General features: G+C 38.7%; 1 protein-coding gene across 1 annotated transcript; it reads left to right on the forward strand.

Moving 5' to 3' along the window:
- On the forward strand, nt 1–27,994 carry LOC103775968 (bone morphogenetic protein 5-like; the record flags this gene model as incomplete). Its single annotated transcript, XM_008943445.1, has 2 exons — nt 1–569; nt 27,802–27,994. Coding segments are annotated over exons 1-2 (677 nt in total), but the record flags the coding sequence as incomplete, so codon positions are not given.

The following is a 27,994-nucleotide window of genomic DNA, read 5'->3' on the forward strand; positions in this document are numbered from 1 at the left end:
AAGCAGACCTCATAGGAACTCAGAACAAGTAGGAGAAAAGATTTTTAAATTTTTTTTTTTTGCCTTGTTCTTTTTCTTTTCAAAGATGAACCTAACTGCACTCAAAGCTTTCGTGGGCTTGCTCTGGAATTGCTGGGTTCTGGTGGGTCACGCACAGGGAGGTTTAGGAGACAATCATGTCCATTCGAGTTTTATTTACAGGAGGCTGCGGAACCATGAGAGAAGGGAGATTCAGAGAGAGATTCTCTCTATCCTGGGTTTACCTCACAGACCCAGACCGTTTTCACCAGGAAAGCAGGCTTCTTCTGCACCCCTCTTCATGCTGGACCTGTATAATGCCATGACAAATGAAGAGGATACTGAGGAGCTGGAGTATTCACTGAAGGGATCAATGGCAGGGGAGAGCAGAGGGACACGGAAAGGATACCCTGCCTCTCCAAACGGATATTCACGGAGAATACAATTATCTCGCATGACCCCCCTGACCACACAGAATCCTCCTTTAGCCAGCCTGCACGACACCAACTTTCTGAATGATGCTGACATGGTCATGAGCTTTGTCAATTTAGGTACGTGGAAAAATTTTTTTGTTTCTCTTCCCTTTGACAAACTGTTAGCCTGATCTTGCAAGGGGCAAACCTCCCGGCTGGACCGTAACCTGTTCTAAACCGGCAGGATTGGGTCCAGGCTGCTGTGCCACTGGCAACAGAAAAGTTGTACTGATGGTAAAGTAGCTACATTGTAGGTGGCCATGGAAAAAGATTTTTCTCACTGTTTATGTAAAGTCAGTTTCTATAACTCCCCTCTGCTGGCTTCTGTTTTCTTTCTTTCATTGATGTAATGAAAATTGTAGCCTTAGGCCAACTAACTCCTTGTTTTTAAAAAATCTAAAAAAATTCAAACACTTATGCCTATTGCTCAGTTATTTCCTTCACTGTTTTGCTTAAAGCTCAGGCATGAACAAACATCAGTTGTTAATATATTAAAGCCTAGAATGTTATGAAAAGCGAAAATTAAGCCATTTTAGAAAAAAAAAAATTCTCTAGGTTATTTAGGTGATTTTTTTCTGTTGGTGAGAGTCAGTTTTGTTATCTTTTTCAGCTGGATGGTTGGATTTTAAATAATCTGTCACTGCTTCTTTGCTATTTCTAGTTAATAACCACAGACTGTGTTTTATTATACTGCCATGGTGCTCGGAGTCTGCAAAGGTTCTTATTTTCTGTCATAAAAAAATTAAATAACAAGTAAAGTATTAAAAACCAGAAACATGCAAGCAAAGAATGCTTTTGAAAATTATATCAATTCAGATACAAAACCTGATAAAACTAACTTATATTGGCTTCTGAGTATAATAAACACAGTTACTAGTTACGTTGTGGTTAAAAAAGCAGTTACAGATTTCTTTAATAGTAGGCAACTGAAATCTCATTAAGAAAGCTGCAAATAATTCATGAAATGTATTTCTATTTTTATAAGTATTTTAAACGCTTCAGGACTCATAAAGTTGGCTAAAAAGCTTTTTCTCATTTGATCTGAATAGCAAGAGATTTAATTGAAAACTTAATGTTTCTCAATAAACTGGTACAGAGTCTGATGAACTCTTGTTTCCAGGACAATACTTTCTGTGGAAACTTTTTAAATAACAGCACATGCTCCAATATACCTTCAGATTATCATACACATTCTGTAACTTTTATGTCTACCACAACTTTAATCCTTGCTGCAGAATTAAAAATGTTTTCAAACATTAGAATCTTCGACAACTCACATGTTTAAGAAAATGACACCCTAGAGTTTAGTTGTCATAATAATAAAATTACTTTTCATTAATTATTTGGCAGATAAGGAGGTGATAATTCTGAGATCTTTTTCCTTAAGAGTAACATATGTCCACAACTTTGAATACGTTTGCTTGTTGAAAATAGCAGATGAGAAAAAAAATTAAATCTATAGTTTTTAAAAATCTCTTCCTCATCCTTAAGAAAAAGTTACATATTATCTGTGTATTACTTTTAAGTTATCATTGAATGCCTCAGTTTACCCAGAGTATCTGGAGTCAGCTGAATTTACAATGGCAACGTTATGAAGGAAAATAGGAAATGTTACGATCTCTTAAGCATTACTCAAGGCCCTGATCCTGAAAAAATTTCCCTCACGTGTCCTGAGAAATACCCCTAGTAAATATATCACAGACCATTCAATCAGTGGGCCTGAGGACTATTTATATGGGACCTAGCCTCTGATTTCACAAAACATCTTTGATTTCAAGAGGTCTTCTTGCAGTGTCTGAGTAGAGGTCTTTGAAGGCTCAGTGTCAAATATGTCCTAACCTGATCCTGCTGCGCTTCCCCAGGCAAAAATCCTCTCTGGAAGAACACAAGTTTCCACTGAGTGTCTTACCTTGACTGGGAAGTTTCTAATATTTGTCTCGTTTTGTTGGGAAGCCTTAAGAAAGTAATTTTGAGAAGCTGAAGGATATCTTATGTTTCTAAACTGTGAAAACTGGGTCTGAGATGCTTGATTTTTTCTAGTGATTGTGATTAATACACACCATTAACTTATGAAAAAATACCGTGTGAATACCAGGTTTTGTTTGGCCTCTGTAAAATTAAAATGCATGTCAGTTCTAAGTGAGTCTAAATCCTAATTCACTTTAAAATGCCCTTCCATACATGTTGGATATTGTAGTTTATCACACATTCCACCACGTAACATGCATAAGAAATATTGATGACCAATATAGATTAGCTTCAACATTTTTATTAAACAATCCCATGTTTCAGTATAATTAACATAAAAATGAAATAAATCACTGAAACAGGTAACCATTTTATATGATTTACGCAGTATAAGATCGTGACAGATGAGGGCAAGCTCTTTTAATGTACAACAGGGAAAAACATGCAGTGATAAGTGAATGCTAACACTGTACCTTAAAGTCAATAAATGCTGATGCAGCACAGTAATAACTCAACCCGTTTTAGATTTGAAGACTCAGTCAACTTGCATCAAATTAATCTGCTGTGGAAATGTTATTCACCGTGTTCATACTTGCAGACCATTAATTACACAAGGTGTAATTGTAAAGCTTTATTAATCATCATGATATTTTAAATTGAGACTTGTATATAGTTGTAACCAGTTATAATAATTTAAGACATGCATATTGAACAAGAAATATGAATCTGAGATGTCGGATAGGAATTACTAAGCATAAGATTGAAAAGGCTGAATATGATTTAAAAGTAAAGCAAAAAAATATACAAGGAAAAGTAATTTTATATTAAAGAATTAAAATTGAAAATTTATGTTAATTTTGATAAAAATCAACCTGTCAGAGTTGCAAATACCACACTTTCAAAAACAAATTTAAAAAATAATCTTCAAGGAAACTGCAATTATGATTCTGTCAAGCAACCAGGGAGTAAAAAAAGACTGAATTTACTCTCTTGAAGTTAAAATTATAAACACCTGTTCTTTATATTGGAATTTATACCATAATTTCCATCTATTTCTTTCTTGAAAGATATGACAAGACCGAGACCAAGTCTTGTCCTGTATTTTGTATAAGATTGTGTGCATTGGCAGTTCTCCATAAACATTGATGAGCGTAACAGAAGAGTTAACTGGGGTTGGTCCAGCAGTCAAAGAATAAATCCTCCACTAAATACACTGGGGTTTTCAAAGATCTGATTATATCACCTACAAATTCAGGACTTTTTCCTCACTGGATTTTTTTTTTATCCTGTTGTTATATTTTATTATACTGTTGCAAAGCCCTGACTGTTTAGAGTTCTGGCATCTTCTTTTTGGCTGGTCTTCCAAAATGACATATATAGGATACCCTGTTCTTCACAGAACAGACAAATAATACTCATGTAGTCCTACTCACTGTTCTGCTCACTCAAAATTTAGTTAGGGAAGGACTTTGTTAAGATAATGTTAGTGTTCCCATTCTTCACATCTCACCAAAAGAGAGGAATCTAATAAAAAAATGTGTACATGACTGAGGCTTGGAGAAACGGCAGCACTTTCATAAACTACACTTCAAAATTTCAAGGACTGAATTTTCCATTAGCATCAAAGTGATCATTAAATCCACTGTGCTTAAGTGTTCCTTCTCAAGCAATTCAAATGGTCTGTATTTCATTTGTTTACAATACCTCTGTAAATTTTTCTCCTAAGATATTACTACATTTACAAAGCGAATCTGTTTTCTTTCTCCATATTTTCTTGTGAATTGATATGAACTTTATGAAACATGGGGGATATATATGTATACAATTTTTGTGGTTTCTGTTGCGTTTTCTTTCTTAGCATATAAAATGAATTTTAAAAACTCACTATAAAATTCGTGACCCTGACCTACACATGCCGATTCAAAGGATTCAATATTCTTGAGCTTCTTTTAAGTGACCGATACACCCCAGAAAGACAGCTTTTATTAATGTGATTCTGCAATCTTAATTATAATAATTGTCAAACCACACATGCTGTGATAAGTTCTTCAGTCAGACTGAAATCAAAGGAAATTTTGCCTGTTTGAGGAGCAGAGGACTGTTCCTATTTCTCCAGCTTCGCTGTCCCAAGTTTATACACTGTCTTGAGATTATGCTTTTCTTTAAAACCTGAATCACTAAGCAAGTACAGAAATTCACAAGATTTACAGCCCACTGCACTCATCAGAGAATGCTAACATGGCAGAAAACAACTTTCGTATAACTACTTTGAAAAACCTACAGTACATCAATCCACACCGGATACCTGTACAAATATATTTTCGTTACATACAAAAAAGAAAGGATTCCTGACTGCAATCAGACCTTGAGTGTATATAGTAGCTAGTTTCTTAAATTAAACTAATTCAGTTTCTACAACCTTCCACTCACAGCTAACATATCATCAGCGAGGGATATGGAGTGCTAAGCTATAAAATGCCAGGAGCTGTAGAAGGGGAGCTAGGTTTGAAGGATACACGCAAAAAGGCCTCAGGATCATTAACTTCTCTCCTCAAAGCTTAGGAATGAGCACACTTTCTTTCTTTCTTTTCCACTGGATTTCAAATGTTGCTTTCTTAATTTTAACCTTACGTGAATTTCCTTGGCTGTGGTACAGTTTTAGTCTGTAAAATGCAGGCTTCTAATGAAAATATTGACACAGTCTTAACTGAAGTGACGGAAATAGTACTATTATCTTGCCTTGGACAGAAGGATGCTATTACAGAGATAAACCTTGTTAAATAACAATGTCTAAAGACCCCATGTCTTTATTTGTGGAGTTGGATCAATACTGAAAAACAGAGAAAACATTTGTAAAGTTTTTTTGAATGGCAAACCGAAGTCAGTAAGACAGCGTTTTTCACTCTTTTACACAAAGTTTAAAACAAATTAGATTAAATGGGTCTCATTTGTTCTTCACCCAAAGTAGACCTAATTGGCATCTTGAAATCCCAAGATTTTTTTTCCCTTAATAAAATTTTAGTCACCCAGTCAGTGAGCTGAACTGATTTGCTGTGACCTAGTATGCAAACAAGCATTAGAAATAACTATTAATGATGAAATAATTTTATATGGTCAAATTAAATATTAAGAATGCTTTTTGCAAAATAAGTTTCTTTATTTCAGGAACAAAAGGACTTTTATCCATGGGATGACATACCCTAAAATTCCGCACCCAATCCTTAAAATTCATTAGGCAGTTTTAATAATTTTTGTGAGATGACAAAGCAGGTTGTTAGGGTTGCTGTTGATTTTGAGTAAGAAATATTCTCCATATTCCTTTTTGGAATTACACTACATTTGTTGGTTTATATTGAAATATTTTATATTTCCTTTAAAATCTCTCATATTACATGAACCTTATGAACTATATAGCTCTACCTCAAAATAGGTTTGTGTGTGATCCATAAATATCATCTAACAAAATAATGTTTTTATAACTGTCAATTAATTTTTTTGCCAAAGTTAACACTTTAAATCCAAGTAAATTATTGTATCTACCCAGCCAAAAAAATGTCAAGCTCTCCATTAACTGGGGTATAAAACTGTCTGACTTTCCTTGCCGACAGATTTGAAAGAAATTGCAGATAACTGAAGAGAAACTGATTTAGCAGATGGTTAGACGTGCATGGTGAAAAGCTATATATATATATGGATATATAAAAATATATATTATTATTAATATTTTTCCCATTGGGAAGAACGGCTGACCCAGTTCCGCTTCTTCTTTAGAAAGCACTTCTTTCCAGACTAAACACAGACTTTGGGTGGGGTTGGGAGGACTGTATGCATTGTACAGTACATATTTTCCCAGGAAAACACAATCTTGGAGTGACTCTGGCTAGCCATGAAAGAGAAATAGGGAGGCTTGTGGAGACGCCTCTGTGCGGAGGATATTAGAGGAGGAATCTGCTTGCCATGAAGTGGATGGAGAGCCTTGTGGTTCTCTTCGTAAACCCTGAGTTATTTGCTTAAATAACAGGACAACTTTGGCACATATGTGATCTCCCACACTTATTGCTCCTGTTATTATTTTCTCTGAATGTTAAGTTATGCAAAGAATTTTACCATGGCTACCTGCCTACTTAGTGTCTGTGCTATGGAGCTAATTACAGCATGGATAATTCCTTTTTCTTCTCTGTTTAGCTATGTTGGTTCCTTTCAGCTCACTTTCATAGGCCCCCAAACTAATAGAGTTTTGCAGAAAATTGATTGATTACAGTCTGATCATTCTAGGTGTCACCTGGTGTTTCCACATAGCTGAGAATGAACAGTTTATGAAGTGCCAATTGCAGCCTCCAGCTAAAGAAAAGGCTCCCCAGGGCTTCAGGAGAGCTCTAGCTGCTACCAGACTCTATAATTATTTCCCACACTTTTCCCCATCCTCTCCTACTTGTCCTTTCCCTTGTCTCTAACCCCTGCCGTCTAGGCAGGGTCACTGAACTTTAATTTTATGTCAGTGGCATTTGGCTGCAGAAGGGATTAAAGGCCGAGAAGCAGTGAGACTAGGCGACAGCACGGGAGATGGAGAGGGAAGGAATGAGAACAGGCATGGGAGAAAAATGGCAAGGCACAGACCAAGCCTTACTGAGAGGACAGTAGGCAACGACCTACTGTCTTCTCCTCAGTAGAGAAGGGCCAAGGTGCAGGGCTGGACACAGACTTGCTGGGCATAGGCAAGGTTCACAACAGAGAAACAGCCCCTGCAGGAACGGGTATTACTGGGAGAGCTAGTCCCATTCCTTTATAGCTTACATGGAGCCTGATGTTGCAGCACTGAGAGCATTTCCTATGCCAGCAGAGCTACAAAAGCGGAAGGAAGTTCACCATGGTAGGGAGAAGAAGGTGCATGCAGACAGAAAAAGGGCAAAGAACGTGCTAAAGATAGACAATGTGCAAATGAAAGAGAAAACTAGTCCAAGTATGGGTTTCTTCTCCTGGTAAGCCCTGCAGGTGAAGGCAGCAGTTTTCTGCTGTCCCTTGAGCAGAGCAACTACCTCAAGCTCCCTGGGCACTTGGCTCCGCAGGCAAAACTTTTCGTCCTTGCAAAATAAAATGCAGCTCCCCTCACCCTTCAGTACGTGTTGTGCAGGGAGCACACAGACAGGCTACTAACATTTGCAGCCATAAATAATGTAGAAGGTAGCTTTTAAAAACCGCAGGTTAAAGGATGAGGGCTGCCATGACGCACACAGAGAGGTTGAGATCAGAGGAACAGCTAAAAGGGGTCGGGAGAAACAATGAATCCCCTTGTTCGGAGTCATATTTATGAGTGCTCCATTGCACCTAAAGTTCATATTTTATTGGTTAGGCCATGGGGTTTCCCCATTTGCTCATCTCTTAAAATAACACCCCTGGTTAAAGTTTCCTATAAAACACAGAAATACTATAGCAGGCAGAACATGTCAACCCTGACAACTACATTATTTAAGTTTGTGGGTGAGGTATACCAAGCAGGAGCTGTTTTGTGTTTTGTACTGAATTATGAATTTGTTTCTATACAAAAGATGACTGTAAAACAAGCAGAAAAGGAGAGGTTTTACAGCTCACTTCTCCACTCGGAAAATTCCCACTGTTATTGAGAGATGCTCCAAAAGATGAACCTAAACATTAAGTTTCCAGCTCTTTCTGAGCAACTGCTCTGGTGCAATAGATTGAGAACCTGACTTTATTGACCATTATTATACAGCTCAGCAGTGTATGTCATACCTTGCCAGAACTTGGCTTTACTTTTTCTGTCCACTGTAATTCAGGGTAAACTGAGACAATAATCATTAATGAGTCAGAGCCTAGAAAACTGATCAAGACAACTAGTGCTGACACGAGATATATATATATAGGTGACAACAGATGGCTTTGCAGAAGCAAAATCCCACCTAACTCTCTTTTTGGAAGAGAATCAGGTCAGAATTTGAATAACTGAAATTTCTTTCAGTTAAGTTTCTCTGTATCTGGCATAACAATATTACTCATTGAGACCCAATGAGAACCTAAGGGTCTTTTTCAACCTCAATGATTCTGTGATTCTATCCCTTCTTTAATTGTGCCTAGTAAATGAAATCAATGTTCTAATTCTCATGTATTTGTCTGTAGTTGCATGTATTTAGTCTGTACAGCTGAAGCTGTATTCATATTATATGGAAAAGCTGGACTCATAATCCAGAGTACTTATTAGAAATCAGTAACAGTTTGTCTAGGCATATCCATTTAAAACATCCCTTTATTAAAACTAAGGGGGAAATGGAGCTGGGGTATTCAGCTATAAGGTACTGTAAAATAATTTCAAAAAGACAGTGTTGGATGTTTACAGTATGGATGGCATCAGTTTTGGAGGTAGAGGTGTTACATTCTGTCCTGGCAAACATAGACTACAGAAGAGCTGGGACACTGAATGATTTGCGAGTGTGATTTTGGAGCAGCAGATGGATGGCACCTGATGGCACCTGGTACCTGGAGCTGTGGGATTCCAGGGGTGTGGCTTGCAGAAATGTTAGCTGAGAAGTCAAGAGTGGGCAAACAGTAGTGAGGATAATATAGCCATGGGAACAAGCAAGGCCAGCATAAACCCCCATGACAGCTGTAGTCTTTGTGATGATTTATGGTGGCTGAGATCCAGCAGGAACATAGATTTGGGAAGGTTGTTCCCAAGATTACCCCAGCTGGGGTATCTGTTAGTAACTACAAATCCTAACATGCTAGTGATCCCAAAGGTTAAGCTGCTACGCTTGACCATGATACCCTGCATGAAATGTGCGCCAAAGTTTTGCAGTGAGTGTGTCCTGGCCTCAGAATAACCTAAACCTGAAAGTTGGAAAGTGAAATGTCTGAGCAGCCAAATAGGAAAAACTTAAGAGCCTCAAAGAGAATGGAAACAGTGTGCCTCTGTTCCCCAGTCCATAAAATGAGGATGGGCAAATACTTCTGTGTTCATTTTCATTTCTGTGCACTGTTGTTCTTTGGCCTTGCACAGTACTGGAACAGCTTTCTTCTGAAACCTCTTTTTACTCTGGCTATGTGCTCTGTAAAATACCTTGCTCCTAAGATCCTTGCAACACCTTGTGTTTCCTCATGATGATCTCAAGCATTATTTTAGAGAAGGCTAAAAAAATTGGGCAACAAGTCTCTTTACTGTTCTTAGAGAGTTTTACAAAATAATGACAAAGAAAAACTGGAATTAAACCACCAAAAACTGAGATTAGAGATGTGGTGCAATGGAGAGAGGACACGTGGCTAGTTTAGCTCTTGTTCTCAGAATATAGAGTTGTGCCTCTCTGAGGCACGTTTGCATGCATATCAGTCTGTGTGCATGGCTTTGTGTATTTAATATAGAAAGCATGTAAATCTCTTCAGTTTTGGTCATCGGGATTTTTTCCCCCTTAAATCATAATATTCTTTCCCATCCATACTATGTGGTTTTAGCAGCCCTGACCTTTCAAGCTGCCTGTTTGGGCCAGTGTTTATCAGATGACCGTTTGACCTCCTTTTTAATTATACTTAATTACATCCTGTTGTAACATTTTGAAATAAGGAGGAGAGTTTATGGATCTGCTCCAGAGAGCTGAAGTCTAAAACAGCAGCAGGATTCAGTGATGTGAGGTGCTGAGTAATCTCGTAGTTAAGTCAGTAAGAGCTGTGCCTTGTCCAGTTGGTTGCAAAATTGGATCCTTAAACCATTCCTTTTCTGTTTAGGATGGTACTAGCACTAACTGCACTTTGGTACTTCTGAGAATAAAATCACACAATGTTTTTTTCTTCTGAGAAGGACTTTTTGTCTCTGATCTCAGCTTGGAGCTTTCTCCAAAGAGAACAACGAAGGGGCGAGAGGCCTATCAACAGTACTGCAAGGGCTGAAGTACACATAGGATGATATAAAAGACACAAGCCTCTGTTGCCACAAGTGATCTCTATGTAGTTTTCAAAAATTTCAGAGCTCCTTTTGCTTCCCTAGAACTGCCAGTTCCCATGAGCTTTTTGAGACTTTTATAATATCTGCTGTGAGATTTTCTGTGCATTGATGATTTATGGGCACATCTAAAGTTTCACTGAAGAGCAGCAATTATCCCCTGTAGCTGCAGAAAAACAATAATGCAAACAAATCAACATCCAGAAACAGATGCAGTTCTTAAAAATGGGCACTCTAAAGGCTCAGAAAGTAACTTCAAACACTTATTTTATATTGCTTCTCATATAACTAATGGCTTTTGAAACACATGGGGTTGACCATATTGCTTCCCTTCTCACAGATGAGATATATATGTGCTTCCTCTGTTGTTGTTCTACAGCTCACTTTCCACAAACTTGATCTGTAAAATTACAGTAGCTTAATTTCCTAAAATGAATGAAGGCAAAAAGTATTGGAAGCTATAAAATCATTAATACCAAGAGAAAAATCTAGTCCCTGTGAGAGTCACAAGGCAAAATAATATACCTTCAGTTTTATTTTATTAGAACACTTGTAATTAGAGTTCTTGGAGAATGAAAAGCCATGAAGAATTGTCTGTAGTAGTAAGCTACACAAAGTTATGGCATTATTGTAAATGGTTTATCATCCAGTATGAGTCATATTCTAGATAAAAAAGACAAGTTTAGTACTGTGCTGTGAGACTGCACACTGACACAGTACTGCTCATGATTATCACTGTGGACTGAACAGTATTGTCCAAGTTAGAAGTCTGCACAAGAGTCTTTCAGGTAGCACAGGTTAAACCTGCAGTTCAACAACACACAATTGCATTTGCATAGTTAATTTTTTTTTTTTTTTCACATGCTGATCTAAGTTACAAGCTTATAGATTAAAAATAAAACACAGAATTTGCTGAATATTGTAGTAAGATATCCAAAATTTCATGATGCTTAATTCCTATTTAGTCTTAAGCATTAGTAAGTATAATGGAAATCATACAATTAAATATGAATTTCAGGGAGGGCTGAATTTCAGGACTTTAAGAGATACATGTGACACAATATAGTATTGTTTATGAAACTAGTTTAAAATTAGGAATTATATCAGAACAAAGTTCTTTGGTTCTTTTGTGTGTCATAGCTGTAGACTAGCTGTTCAAAAAGTAATCTTTTTTTTATTACTTCTTAAACTATTGAATTATTAATATTTACTGAGGCTATATGTCATAATGAGACCACATCTACAAGGGGAGGAATTTTTACATATATATAAAAAGTTTAATTTATGTAAATAGATTTTAAATAATATTTCATAAAATGGGTGCACATACATTTTCAAAATATAGGTATATATTGCAATGGAAAATTTAGAGACAGTTTATGCTATGGAGTGAATACCAAGTAGATAGAATTCATGTTGCAATTCATGTAGAATGAAGGAAGTAATGTCATTAAGATTAACAATATATTGCCCCCATTACGGTTTCCCAGCAGTTTTGTTTTGCTTTCTCTTAGTTTATATGTATTCCTTAGAAAGTGAAAAATACAAAGCATGTGCTTATTCATGTATGTGGGTTCATCACAGGACTTGAGTCAACGAAACAGGCACATGTGAACTGAAAACTTGGCTCCATAGGCATAGCTCCCAAATAAGTTATGACCTGTTCATCTTGTGTTTACATTGCCATCTGCTGCTGCACAGGAATGAAGCTTCTTTTATTAGCATTATATCACTTTGGCTCAATGAGATTTACCGTGGACTCCACTAAACAATGCTGCTTCAGCTTGTCTGCATGTAGGGAGTTCTGTGTTCTCATCAAAATGGGAATGAAAGCAGGCCTCCAAAAGAAGTGACTGTGATGCTTCCAGCTTTGGGGATGAACAACAGATGGTTCTAAATTACTTGAAAAAGAAAACTATCACAGAAAATTAGGGCAGTAGTCACTTCTAGCCTTAGTAGGAACAAAGGTTTAGTGCAAACATCTGCAAAGGCTGATCAGATGCTGTAAAATACATGCCAGATATTCTTAATGGAATTGTACCAAAGAGATACTTGGTGCACTTGAAATAACTGCACAATGTTAGTGGTCAGGTTCCCACTCCCTGCTCATTCTTACCCTCTGCTCAGGACAACACCCAGGTTTTCTCTAAGACACATCAGCTCGACTATTACGAGTGGAGAGAAGCCAGTATTATAACATATAATACAAATTTCAGGAGATCATCTCTGCTGTTCCAGCGATGTGTTACACCTATGGATAACTCTAGAATCACCCTGGGTGTTGTGTTAAGTAATTTGGCAAAGAATATGAGAAATTCAGTCCCAGGTGGAATAACAGTGACAATGCAGGAATGAAACAAGCATGTCCACGGTTGTGGGCAACTGACTCTGGGTGGTCCTGCTTGAGTAAAGGGATTGGATCTGATGACCTCCTGAGGTCCCCTCCAATCTCAGCCATTCTGTGACTCTGTGAGAGAGTGGTTACAGAGAAGGGGGATCTTACTGTTATCTTATACATTGACAAAAAATTTTTTTTTTTTGGAGTGGAGCAACAATCTTGCTCAGACAACTATTGGATGAACAGTTCTTTGTGCTCAGTGTCATGCTTTTTCTTTCTACTTTGGAAATTGTTTTCTTGCTTTTTATGTCATTTTTAGACTCCTGTGTCTCTCTTACAAAATCTGTCCAAAGTAACGTGCTGTGTTGTCTGGAGCTCTCTCATTGCATAAGTATTTTACGTGAATACTGGTCTTCCTTTCCCCTGGCAACGCAGGTGTAATGATGGATGGCCAACCCATAGATGTTTTAATTCACTAACAGTCAGTGAGTTTCTGCCCTGAAAGAAGATTGAAATATTTGTTAACTTTGGTAAGATTTAAGTTTCTTTCAGGAAAAAAGATGTCCAAGTGTTTTTTTGTTCTTGTTGGTGGGACTTATTCAATATGGGGGTGCTGTATGTGGGTGAAGTAATCTCTCTTTGCATGAATAAATCAGGATCAGACTAGACTATCAGAGCTGCAGGGGAGAGGATGCAGTTTGATTCAGTATAACAAGCTGTTAAAACTACAGTCAACTCCCAAATTGTCTGTTAAAACCTGCTGTCTGAAAGGGCCACTTACTGACTAGTGGCTAGCTATTTATATAGAATGAATTTCCAATATCTGTACATTTTTCATTTTGAAGGTGATGACTCAATATAGTGACCACCCCAGTACACACTTGCTCACACAAAGTATAAACCTGAGGAACTCTGAATTCATCTGAGCCATGCTGACATACTCACTAAACACATGGCCTGTGATTAGCTATTTTTTCACAAATGTATTTAATATCCTATCTATAATATAATTTTAAAATTATTTTGATATGCTATATGTAATAAGACATTTTTGTATTATCTAAATGAGATGTTTTTGAGGGTTTCCTTCCCTGTTGTTACAGTTGGACTGTTTTTTAGGGAATGTTTCATCAGTGCTAATGGGTACAGGGGAATATTAAAATATTCAGATGTGCACAAAGACTAAGCAGAACATAGTGCCTAACCAGTTGTGTCCACTTTGGAACACAGACAACTTCCACGGTAGCTTTTCTGGGAAATTCCACAACAGGAAATGGACGAACAACATGTGCAAATGGTAATGGTGGAGTGACTTGCCACCTCTAGGTAGAAGTAAGCAGAGGGTTAACATGAGCAGGAACTAAGGAAATGTGGGAAGATAGAATGGGCTTTAATGTTTAGCTTTTACTCCCTTGCCAGTTGCCCTATGATGATATATGCCCTTTCACCCTCCTCAGAAGTTATGTTCCATCTGTATACTTTTACAGTGTCAAAACAGTTATAACTTACACCTATTTTCTGACCATTGGATCCCAGAGGTGTAACTTTTGTTCCTATTCAGTTGCAGCTGAACCCAAGAGGGATCTTTTTTTCTGTCATTTGTTAACCTTGAGGTTGTGTTGATCTGACATCCTGACTTTCACACACAGTCAGAAACCTGGGAATAATTGTTAGTTTTCTTTGTGACGATCTATGATGAGAGAAAAACAAGATGAAATATGAGAAAAAAAGGAAGCCTATTGACAGACAGTATCAAAATGCACTGCCCTCGCCAAAGCCCAGGCAAAATAGACATAATTGAAAATGCAGACAAAATTAACCACCTCAGGCACAGTGGTGTAAGAAGCTAATTTATCTATACATTAGCTCAGAACTACATAATACAGTGGTCTTTTCTCTGTTCTGGTGTCTTCTTTCAAGTAAAGATTCATTCATCACTGATGAAAATGAACACAACACAAAATCTATCAGATATGTATTTTTATCATAGATATTTGTGCTTGGAGTGCCTTTGTAATACACTGTGACTTAAAACCGTGAAGAAATCCCAGGGTCCTTACTTACCACGTTCAAAACAGCAAACTATGTGTGATTGTTAATTCACCGCCTCCTCCCAAGCCCATGGTTGCGATGCTTCCCTCTTTAGGCACTTTACTATTGGCACCACAAAACAGGTCCAAATACAGCCTGTTACTCATAAACCTAGAAGCTGTGACCAGCTGGACTTTCAACTTTAAAAGTAATGGGAGAAGATTCAGCTGAGATTCATTCTACCACTGTTAGTAGAATTAATAAGCACATATATGCAGTGTATCTTTTATTATGCTTTGTGCTACAGATGAAAACTGGAATGAAAGTTTTGGATTTTAGAGGTTGAAGTATACAGTGCATTATACTGTCAAGACCAGAAGATAAATCAGACTTTGAGGAATCACTTTGTCAACTATCTTTTGTATTATAATTGTGATAACACCACTTAGATGCTCAGAATTCTGTTCACTTCCAGAATTCAATCTCTTTTCTGGTTACTTGCTCCTACTATAGCACTGGTCAGGATCAAATTAGCATAGCAAAAACAGGGTGTTGCTTTTCCATTTACTCTGTATCAACAACTGAAAGCCTTCCAGCATTTAATTATTATTGGAGCAGCTGCAGAGTAGCACTTGTTTTGACTTGTTGAGCAAGTGCATTTGACTTGGAAGAAAAGTAAATTGAATGAATAACACATGTTTTACCCATGAAATTTTCAACAAAACACTGGCTATTGAATGAAGACCTGCAATTTCATTAGAACATCTATTTTATCCCATCTATTTTATTGATTGAGGCAGGTCTGTGCCTACAAAAGTTGCTGGCAGAAACTGTTCTATGGCTCCTGGGAACTCTTTCCGGCTTAGGATGAATGCTGAAAGCTTTTAATTACTAACTGAGCTTTAATTCTTAAAATAATGCACACACAAAAATGTCCTCTTACATACTCACTTGCATTCTACCATGTTTCTCTAACTTGTGTTTGCCCAATTGCTGCCTACACTTAAAGTTGAATACATTGCATGCACATTTTGAGGAGATTAAAAAAAAAGTAGAAATTACACTTAATTTAGCGTTTTGTATTTTTTTTACCTTTTTGAATGTGTATTTTGTTAATTGGTAGCAACTATCAGATCTTATTGACTACAACAAAATTAAGAACTTAATTTTAATAGTAGAACAGTGATTCCTAGTCATTCTCAAAAGTTTAATATTAAATTCTTGGGTAAGATACACGAAAATTCTAACTTATTTTTAGCAAAGTGTAGACTACTGAAATATATTTATTCTATAAGGGATAAAGAAAATTAATATAGCTTGAAAAAAGTCCAGGCAATGCATGATTTTTAATTTTTCTTTATGATGGTTTTCCTCTTCATTTTTACTCTGGATTCTGTTGCAGTTGCTGAAGGCTTTTTTACTGACTTTATATTCACTTGAATTACTTCACAATTCATAAAGTTCTGTAGTTCTGTGCAGTTATGGAAGGGATGTTTTACCAGTAAAACTCTGGGTAAACAATAGATGATTTTTTTCATTTATTAAAACTGCTCCTAACTCTCCCATATTTCATCAAACAATTTTTAAACTGTCCTTAATTTAGTTAAGCAGAATAGCCAAATGTTGCTCATTGGTGTCAGTAGTCGACCTGAAAATAATGAATTTAGTGAAATAACTCTAAATTTACAGCAGAGTAACTTGTTTCAGAATGTGACCTATCAGGCTTTCTGCTTTGTGTTTTAATAAGAAGGTATTTTATGTAAAAGCAATTTACATGATTTTTTCAAAACCACATCTGTAAGACCATAATTACTTTAAATACAACCAGTCTAATAATAATAAATGCAGAGAAACTCAAATATACAGTAGTGCAATAAAGCAGTTCTTAAGAAACAGAACTGTTGCAATGAAAAGAAAGTAAAGTTTCTGCAGACTTACCCTCCCTAATTAAGCAAAATTCTCACTGATTACAGAAATAGTTTTGCCTCAGTTGGAAAGGGATCAGAATTTAGATTAAACTTCTGACAATGAGTTTTGTGTCTAAGATAGGCTATGTATGGAACACAATTTTGGGAACACTTAACTTTCAATCCCTGCCTAGATTTTTCTCTTAAGAGATCACAGAATCATGGAATCATTTAGGTTGGAAAAGACCTTTAAGATCGTTGAGTCCAGCCATTAACCCAGTACTGCCAAGTCCATCACTAAACCATGTTCCTAAATGCCATGTGTGGCACTTTAATAGGTCCAGGGATGGTGATTCAGCTTTCAGACTAAACCAACCCAGTGTCCTCAGCCACTTCTTGGAAGACCTGTTCTCCAGAGTCCTCACCAGCTTCATTGCCCTTTTCTGGGCCTGCTCCAGCACCTCAATGTTCTTCTTGGAGTGAGGGCCCCAAAACTGAACACAGTACTCAAGATGTGGCCTCACCAGTGCCAAGTACAGGGAGACAATCACTTCCCTAGTCCTGCTGGCCATGCTATTTCTGATACAGGCCAGGATGCCGGTGCCCTTCTTGGCCACCTGGTCACACTACTGGCTCATGTTCAGTTGGCTATCCACCCACACCAGCAGGTCCTTTTCCACTGGGCAGCTTTCTGGCCATTGTACCCCAAGCCTGCAGTGTTGAATGGGGTTGTTGTGACCCACATGCAGGACCCAGCAATTGGCCTTGTTGAACCTCATACAGTTGGCCTCAGCCAACTGATCCAACCTGTCCAGATACCTCTGTAGAGTCTTTCTACACCCAAGGAGATTACACTCCTGGGCAACTTGGTGTTCACTGCAAACTTAGTGAGTTTGTACTTGATTCCCTCATCAAGATCATTGATAAAGGTATTAAACAGGAGTGGCCCAAATACTGAGCTCTGAGAAACATCATTTGTGATTGGTTGCCAACTGAATTTAGCTTTCCCTTCACCACCACCCTTTGGGCTCAGACATCTTACCAGTTTTTCACCCAGCGAAGCATATGCCCATCCAAGCCATAAGCAGCCACTTTCTCCCGCAGAATGCTATGGAAGAAAGTGTCAAAGACTCTACTAAGGTACAGGTATTCTACATCCACTGCTTTTATGTTATCCACTAAGTGGGTGACCTCATCATAGAAGACCAGGTAACTCAAGCAGGACCTGCCTTTCATAAATCCATGGTGACTTGGCCTGGATATCTGGTTATCCTGTATGTGTCACGTGGTGACACTCAAGATGATCTGCTCCATAACCTTCCCTGGCATTGAGGTCAGGCTGGCAGGCCTGTAGTTCCCTGGATCCTCCTTCTGTCCCTTCCTGTAGAAGTGTCACATTTGTTAACCTCTAATTCACTGAGACCTTCCCAGTTAGCCAACACTGCTAATAAAGGATAGAAAGTGGCTTGCTGAGTGCTTCTGCCAGCTCCCTCAGTACCCCTGGGTGAATCCCACCCAGCCCCATACACTTCTTCTTTTTCTAAGTGGTTTAGCAGATCACTAACCATTTCCCCATGATGTACAGGAGTTTCATTCCACTCACCATTCTTCTCTTCCAGCTCAGGGGGCTGGATGCCTAGAGAACAACTGGTTGTACTGTTAAGGACTGAGGCAAAGAAGGCATTAACTAACTCAGCCTTTTCCTAAACCTTTGTCACTATATTTCCCCCTGCATCCAATAGAGGGTAGAGATTCTGCTAAGCAGTAGCCAGATTAAGTTCTAGTTGGACTTTGTCCCTTCCAATTTTCTCCCTACACAACCTCACATCATACTTATATTCCTCCTTAGTTGTCTTACCCTTCTTCCAAAAGTCATAAACTCTACTCTTTTTTTCCCCCAAGTTCCAGCCAGGCCAGTCTTCATCCCCACCACCTCAACTTTCAGGACATCAGGAAACTTCCTTCTTAAAGAATATCCAGCCTTCCTGAACTCCTTTGCCCTTCAGGACTGCCTCCCAAGGTACTCTGTCAGCCAGTCTCCTGAACAGGCCAAAGTCTGCCCTCCAGAAATTCAAGACAGCAGTTCTGCTTACCCCCATCCTTATTATCCAGTCATTTAAACCTTTATCATCTCATGATTGCTGTGCCTAAGACAGCCTCCAACTGTTAAATCACCCACAAGTCCTCCTCTGTTCACAAACAGTAAGTTCAACAGGGCAGCTTCCCTAGTTGGTTCACTCACCAGCTGTGTCAGGAAATTATCTTCCACATGCTCCAGGAACCTCCTAGACTGTTTCTTCTCTGCTATATTGTATTTCCACTAGACATCTGCAATGTTTGGGTTGGAATACACTTGTCTCAATGAAGCAAGGGTATTTTTGGCAGTAATAAACAATCCAAAGGTTAATAACCGGAATCCTCACACAGCACAAACTCAACATAAACAGATGCACCAACTCCACTGCAAGCATAGTCAGTTCTTATAGAGGTGGCTTCTTGTCCCTCTTCCAAGTTAATGTGGAAGGCAGGAGCAGCTGGTGGTGGTTTCCTAATCAGTTCCCATGCAAGGCTGGCCAGACCCTGGGTGAAAACCAATCAGAAGGGTCTTTCTTGCCTGGTTGTGGATATCATCCATATGCCAACCCTCATTCATGGCTGGGGGTTTAACCCTAGCACCTCGGGGATGTAAAAGTTGCGGGCAGCTTTGGCAGTGGTGACTATGAGATGGTGGAGCTCAGTATGAAGTGAAGAAGGAGTAGGGCAATAAGTAGGCTTGGAACCCTAGACTTTGAAAGAGCTAACTTTGTCCTCTTCAAAGACCTACTTGGAGGAATCCAATAGGTTAGGACTCTAGAAGGGAGAGGGGGCCCAGGAGAGCTGGTTAACATTCAAGCACTACTGCGTCCAAGCTCAAGACTGGTGTACTCTGAGTGAAAAAGACCTGCATGGATGAGCAAGGAGCTTCTGGAAAAACTTATACTGAAGAACAAAGATCATAGTATGTGGAAAAAGGAACTGGCCAATTTGGAGCATTATAGGAACGTTGTCAGGGTATGTAAGGATGCAACAAGGAAGTCCAAGGCCCTCTTGGAATTAAGTCTGGCCAAGGATATGAAAGACAACAACAAGGGCTCCTTCAAGTATGTCAGTAGCAAAAGGAAGACTAGAGAAAATGGGGACCTGCTGCTGAATGAGGGGGTGCCCTGGTGACAAAAGATATAGGAAAAGCGGTTACTTGAATGCCTTCTTTTCTTCAGTCTTTTCTGCTAAGGATGGCCCTCAGGAATCCCTGTCCCTGGAGGTAAGAGAGAAAGTCTGGAGGAAGGAAGACTCTCCACTGGTTGATGAGGATTGGGTTAGGGAATCATTTAGGCAAAATGGACATGCATAAATCCATGGGCCTTGAAGTCGTGCATCCCCAAGTGCTGAGGGAGCTGGCTGATGTTGTTGCTATGCCAATCTCCATCATCTTTGCAAGGTCATGGAGAATGGGAAAGGTGCCTGAGGACTGGGGGAAAGATAAAGTCACTCCAGTCTTCAAAAAGGGCAAGGAGGAGGAACCAGGAAACTACAGGTCAGTCAGTCTCACGTTCATCCCTGGCAAGGTGATGGAATGGCTCTTTCTAGAGGTCATATCCAAGCACATGGAGGAAAGGAAATTTATCAGGAATAGTCACCAATGGATTCACCAAGGGGAAATCAAGCCTAAGTAATCTGATAGCCTTCTATGATGGTGTGACTAGCTGGGTAGATGAAGGGAGAGCAGTGAAGTTGTCTACCTTGACTTCAGCAAGTCTTCTGACCCTGTATCCCATAACATCCTCATAGGTAAGTTCAGGAAGTAGTGAGTTAGATGAACAGACTATGAGATGTTTTGACAGCTGGCTAAGTAATATTGCTCAGAGGGTTGTGATCTGCAGCACAGTCCAGTTGGAGGCCTGTTGCTAGTAGTGTTCCCCAGGAGTCAGTACTGGGTCCAGTCTTCTTCAACATCTTCATCAGTGCCCTGGATGAAGGGACAGAGTGTACCCTCAGCAAGTTTGATGACAATACAAACCTGGGAGGAATGGCTGAGACACCAGGAGGCTGTGCCTTCAGTGAGACCTGGGCATGCTGGAGAGTTGGGCAGAGAGGAAGCTAATGAAATTCAACAAGGGCAAGTGTATGGTTCTGCAGCTGAGGAGGAATAACCCCCTGCACCACTACAGGTTACAAGTTGACCTACTCTAAAACAGCTTTGTGGAGAAGGACCTTGGAGTCCTGGTGGACAAGTTACCCATGAGCCAGCAATATGCCCTTGTGGCCAAGAAGGCAAATTGTATCCTGGGGTGCATCAAGAAGAGTCTGACCAGCAGGTCAAGGAAGGTTCTCCTCCCTTTCCGCTTTGCCCTACCAAGGCCACATCAGGAGTCCTGTGTCCAGTTCTAGGCTCCCCATTTCAAGAGGGACAGAGATCTACTCGAGAGAGTCCAGTGAAGGGCTAAGAGGGTGACTGGGGGACTGGACACCTGCCTTATGAGGAAAGGGGCTTTTTAGTCTGGAGAAGACTTAGGAGGATCTAATTGATGTGTATAAATATATGAGGGCTGGGTGTCAAGAAGAAAGGGGCAACCTGTTTTCACTTGTACCCTGTGATAGGACAAGAAGCAAGGGATACAAGCTGGAGCACAGGAAGTTCCACCTCAACGTGAGGAAGAACTTCTTTACTGTAAGTGTTACAGAGCACTGGAACAGGTTCCCCAGGGAGGTTGTGGAGTCTCCTTCCCTAGAGACTTTTAGGACCCATCTGGATGCGTTCCTGTGTGACCTGCCCTAGACTAGATGGTCCTGCTCTGGCAGGGGGGTTGGACTTGATGATCTCCAAAGGTCCCTTCCAACCCCTAACAGTCTGTGATTCTGTGAAGCCCATGCATTGTATTTTCCCACCTCAGCCTGGGGAGGGAGATGGGGAAGGAAATGAAGGGTTATTAAGCATAAATCATCCGCTTTCCCTTACTACTGGCCATAGAATATGCATGGGGGGCACCAGCTCTCCTCACTCTGCTGATGAAAATGGGCAAGAAGAAATATAGAAAGCTTTGTACTAAAAGGAGAACAAGCAAGTGGACATATGACTGTGAAGCTTTGTAGTCAAAATACAAAAGAAAATCAGTTGATTACCTAGTAAATGCCTGATGTCGAGTGAATTAAAAAAAAAAAAAAAAATCAGATGTGGGAAGAAAAACTTACTTCATTCTCATTTTGAACCCCAACCCCTGTGTTTCGCCTGTGCAGTGTTCCAGTACGTCCCCCTGCAGGGCTACTCAGCATCCTGGCAGTTAGGATACAGTCATTTAAAGCAGCTGATGTGGATTGAAATGTCTTTTCACTGAGCAAGGGCTATCTTTTAGTCTTATTCTCTGGAGCTGAAGATGACTGAGGGAGAAATGTAGATAAACTCCTCTGTTCTTCTTACTGGCTGGTGCAAGACTGTTGACCCTTAACAAACAAAAATGTCTCTCCCCTGTATCAGGAAGCCATCCGGTGTCCAAAACAATCTTTAAAGGACAGGTGGCTATTTTTATCAATTTCAATGTCTAACTCAAAATCACAGAATCACAGAATGTTAGGGGTTGGAAGGGACCTCCAGAGATCATTGAGTCCAACCCCCAAAGATCAGGGTTTTATCATTCTATAAAATAGATTAAACTTATTAAAGCAGAAGTTCTTAGACAAGTATTTATATTGTCTGAGTGGTCTGTTTTGTGGGTTTTTGTTTGTTTGGTTGGTTTGGTTTGTTTTTTTAAAAAAATAATTTTGGGAAAGTATTTTTCATCACACTTGAACTTCGAAAGTCCACTTGATTTAAAACCTTTTTTAGAAGACTAAAGTCCCCTTTCAAAAGGCCAATGGGTAGAATGAAAATACTGCCCTTTACTTCAACAAACAGAATTATATTTTTCATTTTTAGGGCTTCCAGAGTAATCAGATGAAAGATATACTTGCTGATTAAGCTTATCTTATTCTGACTTTCTAAAGTTAGTGTTAATTTTATATAGTTCACAAGCCTAAACAAAGTTACAAAGCTTTAAAATACATTTTCTTAAATCTGATCTCCTCAGCTGAGAATGATCAGATAAATGTACTTCTTAATTGCTCTCCCATGCACTTCATTACAATATGTACACTTAGCATAGCTGTGGGTTTTTTTGTTTGCATGTTTATTTTTTTTGTTGTGTTTTGTTGTTGTTGTTTATTTATTTTTTTAAAAATCTTTCATTCTGCTTCAGAATCACATCTTTGCTCCTATTCACACACCCTAGAAAACACATTGCCTTATTTTATAAAAAGGCACTTTAAATAGTCTAATTGTGTATGCGTTTCTAGAATTTGAATGTTGGAGGGAAGAGCAAGAATGAGGTAAACAGCTATTTGATGTCTGTCTTTTCACAGTAGCACAATAGCTAATTCCTAGGGCCTCTGACCTTTTAGTGTCCTGTAACAGAGTACTTGCATTAATCTGTTGCTTATCTGTCACCTACCAGATTTGATATTTCCAGCCTCTGCTTTCAATTATCAGTCATTAGAGGCAGCACTGAGTAATTTCAGGAGAAAATGCCTGAAACCTTTGACCTGTTTTTGGCAGATAACCACAAGTGTTCACTGCAGATAAACTATCATTTCATTATATTCAAGATGTAAACTAGTGTCGTTTGTAGTGTATCAGCTTTCTGTAACCTTTATCACCTTGAGGTGATTAAAAGTGACTGGTTTACTTAGTGCTTCTACAAAGGATTCAGAGTTAAACAGTGAAATTCAGTGAGATTAGTGTAAAAGACCCCTTAGTTATGGGCATTCTGTAAGACCCCCTGTTTCACATTGGCGTGTATATTTAGTAGTTGAACAGCGACATTAAGTTGATTAGCGAGGCTTCACTATTTGTGAAACCAGTTGGGATCCTAGGAACTTACACTGGAAGATCTACCTTATGACAACATATCTTTGGTTTGTTCCTCAGTTTACTGAAGCAGATTTCACTTTCTCTACCCGTCACCACATACCAACCTCTCCAGGAAAAGCAAAGCAGATGTCACTGGGGAGCTAATCACTAATGAAAGAACACATCTAATAGTCCCTCAAGCTCTGTGATCTAACTCTAGTACTTTTTACACTTTTTTAACCTCAGTCAACAGTTAATCAGATATTTATACCTCAATTGCTAAAATACTGATTACTTATTATACTTTCCATTCATATACGTCCTTTGTATTCTTTTTCAAGAAGACAAATACTTTTGTTAACGAAATTTACTGCATAATATTTTCTCTTGGTATAAAATACAGTTCCTTTTCCAAAATAACTTTTGGGTGTACATCTGACTTCTTCTTAGAGTTGAGCTTAGTGTAGAGTATGAATATTTCACCAGTTTGCCACATGGGTGGAAAATATAATTCTGTCCCATCTTACACACAGGTGTTTGTGATACTGCCTTGAGCCATGATTTGTCTGATGTAACCATAGTGCTGAATATATTAGTTTCAGGTAGTATAAAAATAACATTTAAAAATATGACACTGAGAACCCCGATGAATGAAAACAAATGAAGAATTCTGTTGTAATCAGCATTGACCATAATAATCCAGTTATTTTTACTCAGAAAAATTATATAACTCAAATGGTTAAAAAAAGGAATTCCTGATTTTCTGGTCAACCATTTTTTGATGCTGTGATCAGTCCCACAGAGATGTATTTTGGCAGATGAACTAAGCAGACCTGGAATGACATGAGAATACTCTGGAAGAGCTGAATACTTACAAATCCTAACCTGTATTTTTCACGCTGCCACTGTTGAAAAGCTCTCCTATGTGAAATAAAAGTATTTGAGACATGGTGCCCCCCTGCATTTCATGCCATTTCAGCAGGAAAAAAGGACTTGAGAGATACCCTGCTGAGTATTCACAGTCTTCCCTGACAAGGCATTTATTAGGTGCATAAAGGATCAAAACTTGTGTATTATCTCCAGTATTAAAACATCCAATATTATTAAGGAACATTTTGCTGTTAGAACTTGGCTATCGTGCTAGCTGTTTGTCATTATTGCAACATCACCATCACTGCATTTTCTACAGTCTACTATACAAGATATTCACTTGTCTAAATTTTTTAAAATTGTTTTTATGTCTTGTACATTGGCCAACAGAAGTTTGCAGTTTAAGATCCTGGCTTCATTGCAAAGAGTAGGACCTCCTTGGACACACGTTTTTTTTTGTAGAGTTCAGTTCCTGTTTCCTCCAACCCTTCATTTCTGCAGGCTATTGCTACTCCCAAGTCCTGGCCTGCCTGGAAATGCTGTCTTGACCCAAGGAAAATTTGAACTTGTGTCCCTTTCAGATGGCAGTGCTGCCTCTTCCTTGGCATACATGGAAACAAAGACATGTATTATCTGTGTGAACTGTAATAGTTAATCTTGGGCCTGTCAGGAAGCAGCTGTCAGTATTATTTCAGCAGTTGTGAGTGGTCCTGAGAGAGCCCAACCAATTGTATCGCAAGGTACTTGAAGAGGTTTCTGTCCAAACTAGAGCATAGGGAGACAACTGCTGTTTCCAAACTAATGTTTCTAATTAGAAGGTACTTCTAAGAAACTGGTCAAATGAAGCCTCAAACCCAAATAAACCAAAACAAGCCAGGAATACAGGCTTTTAAACCTTTTATTCAGTGTCTAATTCTCCAATGTTTACTCATAGTGAGTAGTGCTTACTTACCCATGCATGCTGGTAAACACTTGTTGAATAAATACTAAGCAGAGGTATCAGAAAGGGTTGCTTAAGTCTGCCTTGAAACTGTTTTTCATTTAATGTTATTGACCTATCTGTTCCATGTCAGCTTCAAAATGCCCAGTTATAACCTTAGAAGCTTGCAGCAGACTCCACACTAGCAAAAATCCTCCACGGCTTGGTACATTTGCATATGCTAATTTCTGCCAAGTTTTCTCTAAAATGAAAGGCTTTACAGGGACTTTAAAAAAAAAAAAAAAACAAACAACGAACAAGCCCCAGACCTCATGTCAGATCTCTGTATATATCTCACAGTTTAGAACTGTGCAGTGGAGCTGCTAAATAGACTGTATCCTGTTTCTCTTCAGTAGCAGCCCATTCATCTTCAGGTACAGAGCACCCAGTTTACATGCTTCTGCCTCTTTTCTGCTTTACTTTTTCTACATAGTGTACGATGGCAAACCCATGTAAGCTAAATATGCACTTGAGCCAAGTAAACCTCACAGTTAGCAGACAATTTTCTTTTTGTCAGCCAGGAGAAAGTTCATTTTCTCTGAAGATAAAGCGTTCTTCTAGCCTATATATTTTATTTCTGCTGGTTCTTAAGGCAACATAGATTTTGTACACTAGAAAAACATATATGTTAGTGAAAACAAGGACAGTTTATATTTTTGCAAGAGTGAAAGGGAGGTACGCTATAAGGGAGTAGCTACATGGCCACAGGTGACTTAACTAGTAACTACTGCTCTGAAAAGAATGTAAATACCTTTCCATCAATAGCTCTCACTTCAAAATCTCCATAACTGTATCCTTCTATGACAAGCTGAAAAGGGTTTTGTTTGTTTGTTTGCTTTCTTTTAGTGCATTTCTATTTTGTAAAACCACATATACATTATAATAATACACATATGCAGGTTTGTATATAAATATATATATTTATAAACACATATAAGCACATGTGTGCTAGGTATGTAGAAAAAATTGCTTGGGTGTACACATATACATGAGCCTGTAAGTATAAATATATATCTATAATAATAGCATACACATTTTATTATTTATACATGCAACATTTAGTCATTTAAATATGGGCTTTTTTAAAACTGACATTGTTCCTCCCTCAGATCTGAGGACTGTTGATACTAAAATGTAATAAAAGAGCAGGGATTATTGAAGGGAGTATTTAGTGGAGCTGGGTTCAGTCACACATGTTTAGCTGGTAATCCAAACCGAATCCCAGATTCGAGTGCTTTAGGTTTTTCCACTATCAGTACAACAAAGTACTTATCTCCTGAGATACGTAGAAATTCTCCTTTCTGGAGAAGTTCTCTTTTCTTGCAGAGCACAGCTTCTTCACATGTCAATGACACGTGGCACTCTGTGGCAGTGGAAACCATGGATCATTTTCCTTTCCACATCCATAAAATCTGAAGTATTAATCCCATGAGATGGTCATCAACCAGTACTGTGGTCTGTAGATTCCCTTGCCACATCAAAACATATATTCCATTGCAAACGTTGCACCTAACTCAGAATCTGAACACCAGCAGACAGTGGAATTAGCCCCAAAGCAGCTGTAAACTTAAATAAACTAAAATCCACAGTTTACTCCTCCTTAGAATTCTGTGCAGTCCTGAATTAAGCAATAATAAGATTAACTTTTTTATTTTAAACTGTGCCAGTGTCAGAAGCAATGAGATCTGCACCTGCCCACCCACAGCAGATAAAGGAGCCTTTCCAAGCCAGGAGTTCCTTTTGACGCTGGGGTGCTAGGACAACTCAGCCCTGATTCATTGCTCCTTTTGACCACTGGCAAGATGATGCTTATGCTATAAGAACACAAAATATGTTCATTTATATGATGTAACTGCTTCTCTAAATACATAGTTGTCGCACTGTACTTCAGAATTTATTATACCAAATAGAAATGAGCATCATTCCTCTCATCTGCCTAGTAATTAGTGGCAATTAGTGTTTTCCAAAGTCATCTATGGCTCTGACATTACTACTGCTGTAGTTATGACTATACTTGGAGTCCTGAATCCTTTCACAGCTTTGAGTTTGTCCATATTTTTAGTTACTTTACAACTTGCCTCCTTTCAGCTTTTTTTTTGATATTCTATACACTCCAGCTTCTGGAATTCATATAAAAGCCACCAAGGGGTATTTTTTGTTGTTGTTTTGAACTCATGACACTGGGCTGCTGGAATTTGCTTCAACTGGAAGTATGTCTGGGCTCGTGGTTTTATTATTTTCACAGTTTTATATTGTCCTGTTTGTTTACTCCCAAGCAGAGGGAACGCTCCATTAATCATGAGAAATGGACATTCGTTTCACCTCTTTAATTTGCATTCAACTCTTTTTCTCACAGTTGAAAGGGACAAGGACTTCTCTCACCAGCGGAGGCACTACAAAGAGTTTCGCTTTGACCTTACTCAGATCCCGCACGGCGAGTCAGTGACAGCAGCCGAATTCCGCATATACAAAGATCGAAGCCACAACCGCTTTGAGAATGAAACCATTCAGATTAGCATTTATCAGATCATCAAGGAGTATCCAAACAG

The sequence above is a fragment of the Merops nubicus genome, unplaced genomic scaffold (genome assembly GCF_000691845.1).
Source record: "Merops nubicus isolate BGI_N331 unplaced genomic scaffold, ASM69184v1 scaffold13607, whole genome shotgun sequence".
Classification (NCBI taxonomy): Eukaryota; Metazoa; Chordata; class Aves; order Coraciiformes; family Meropidae; genus Merops; species Merops nubicus.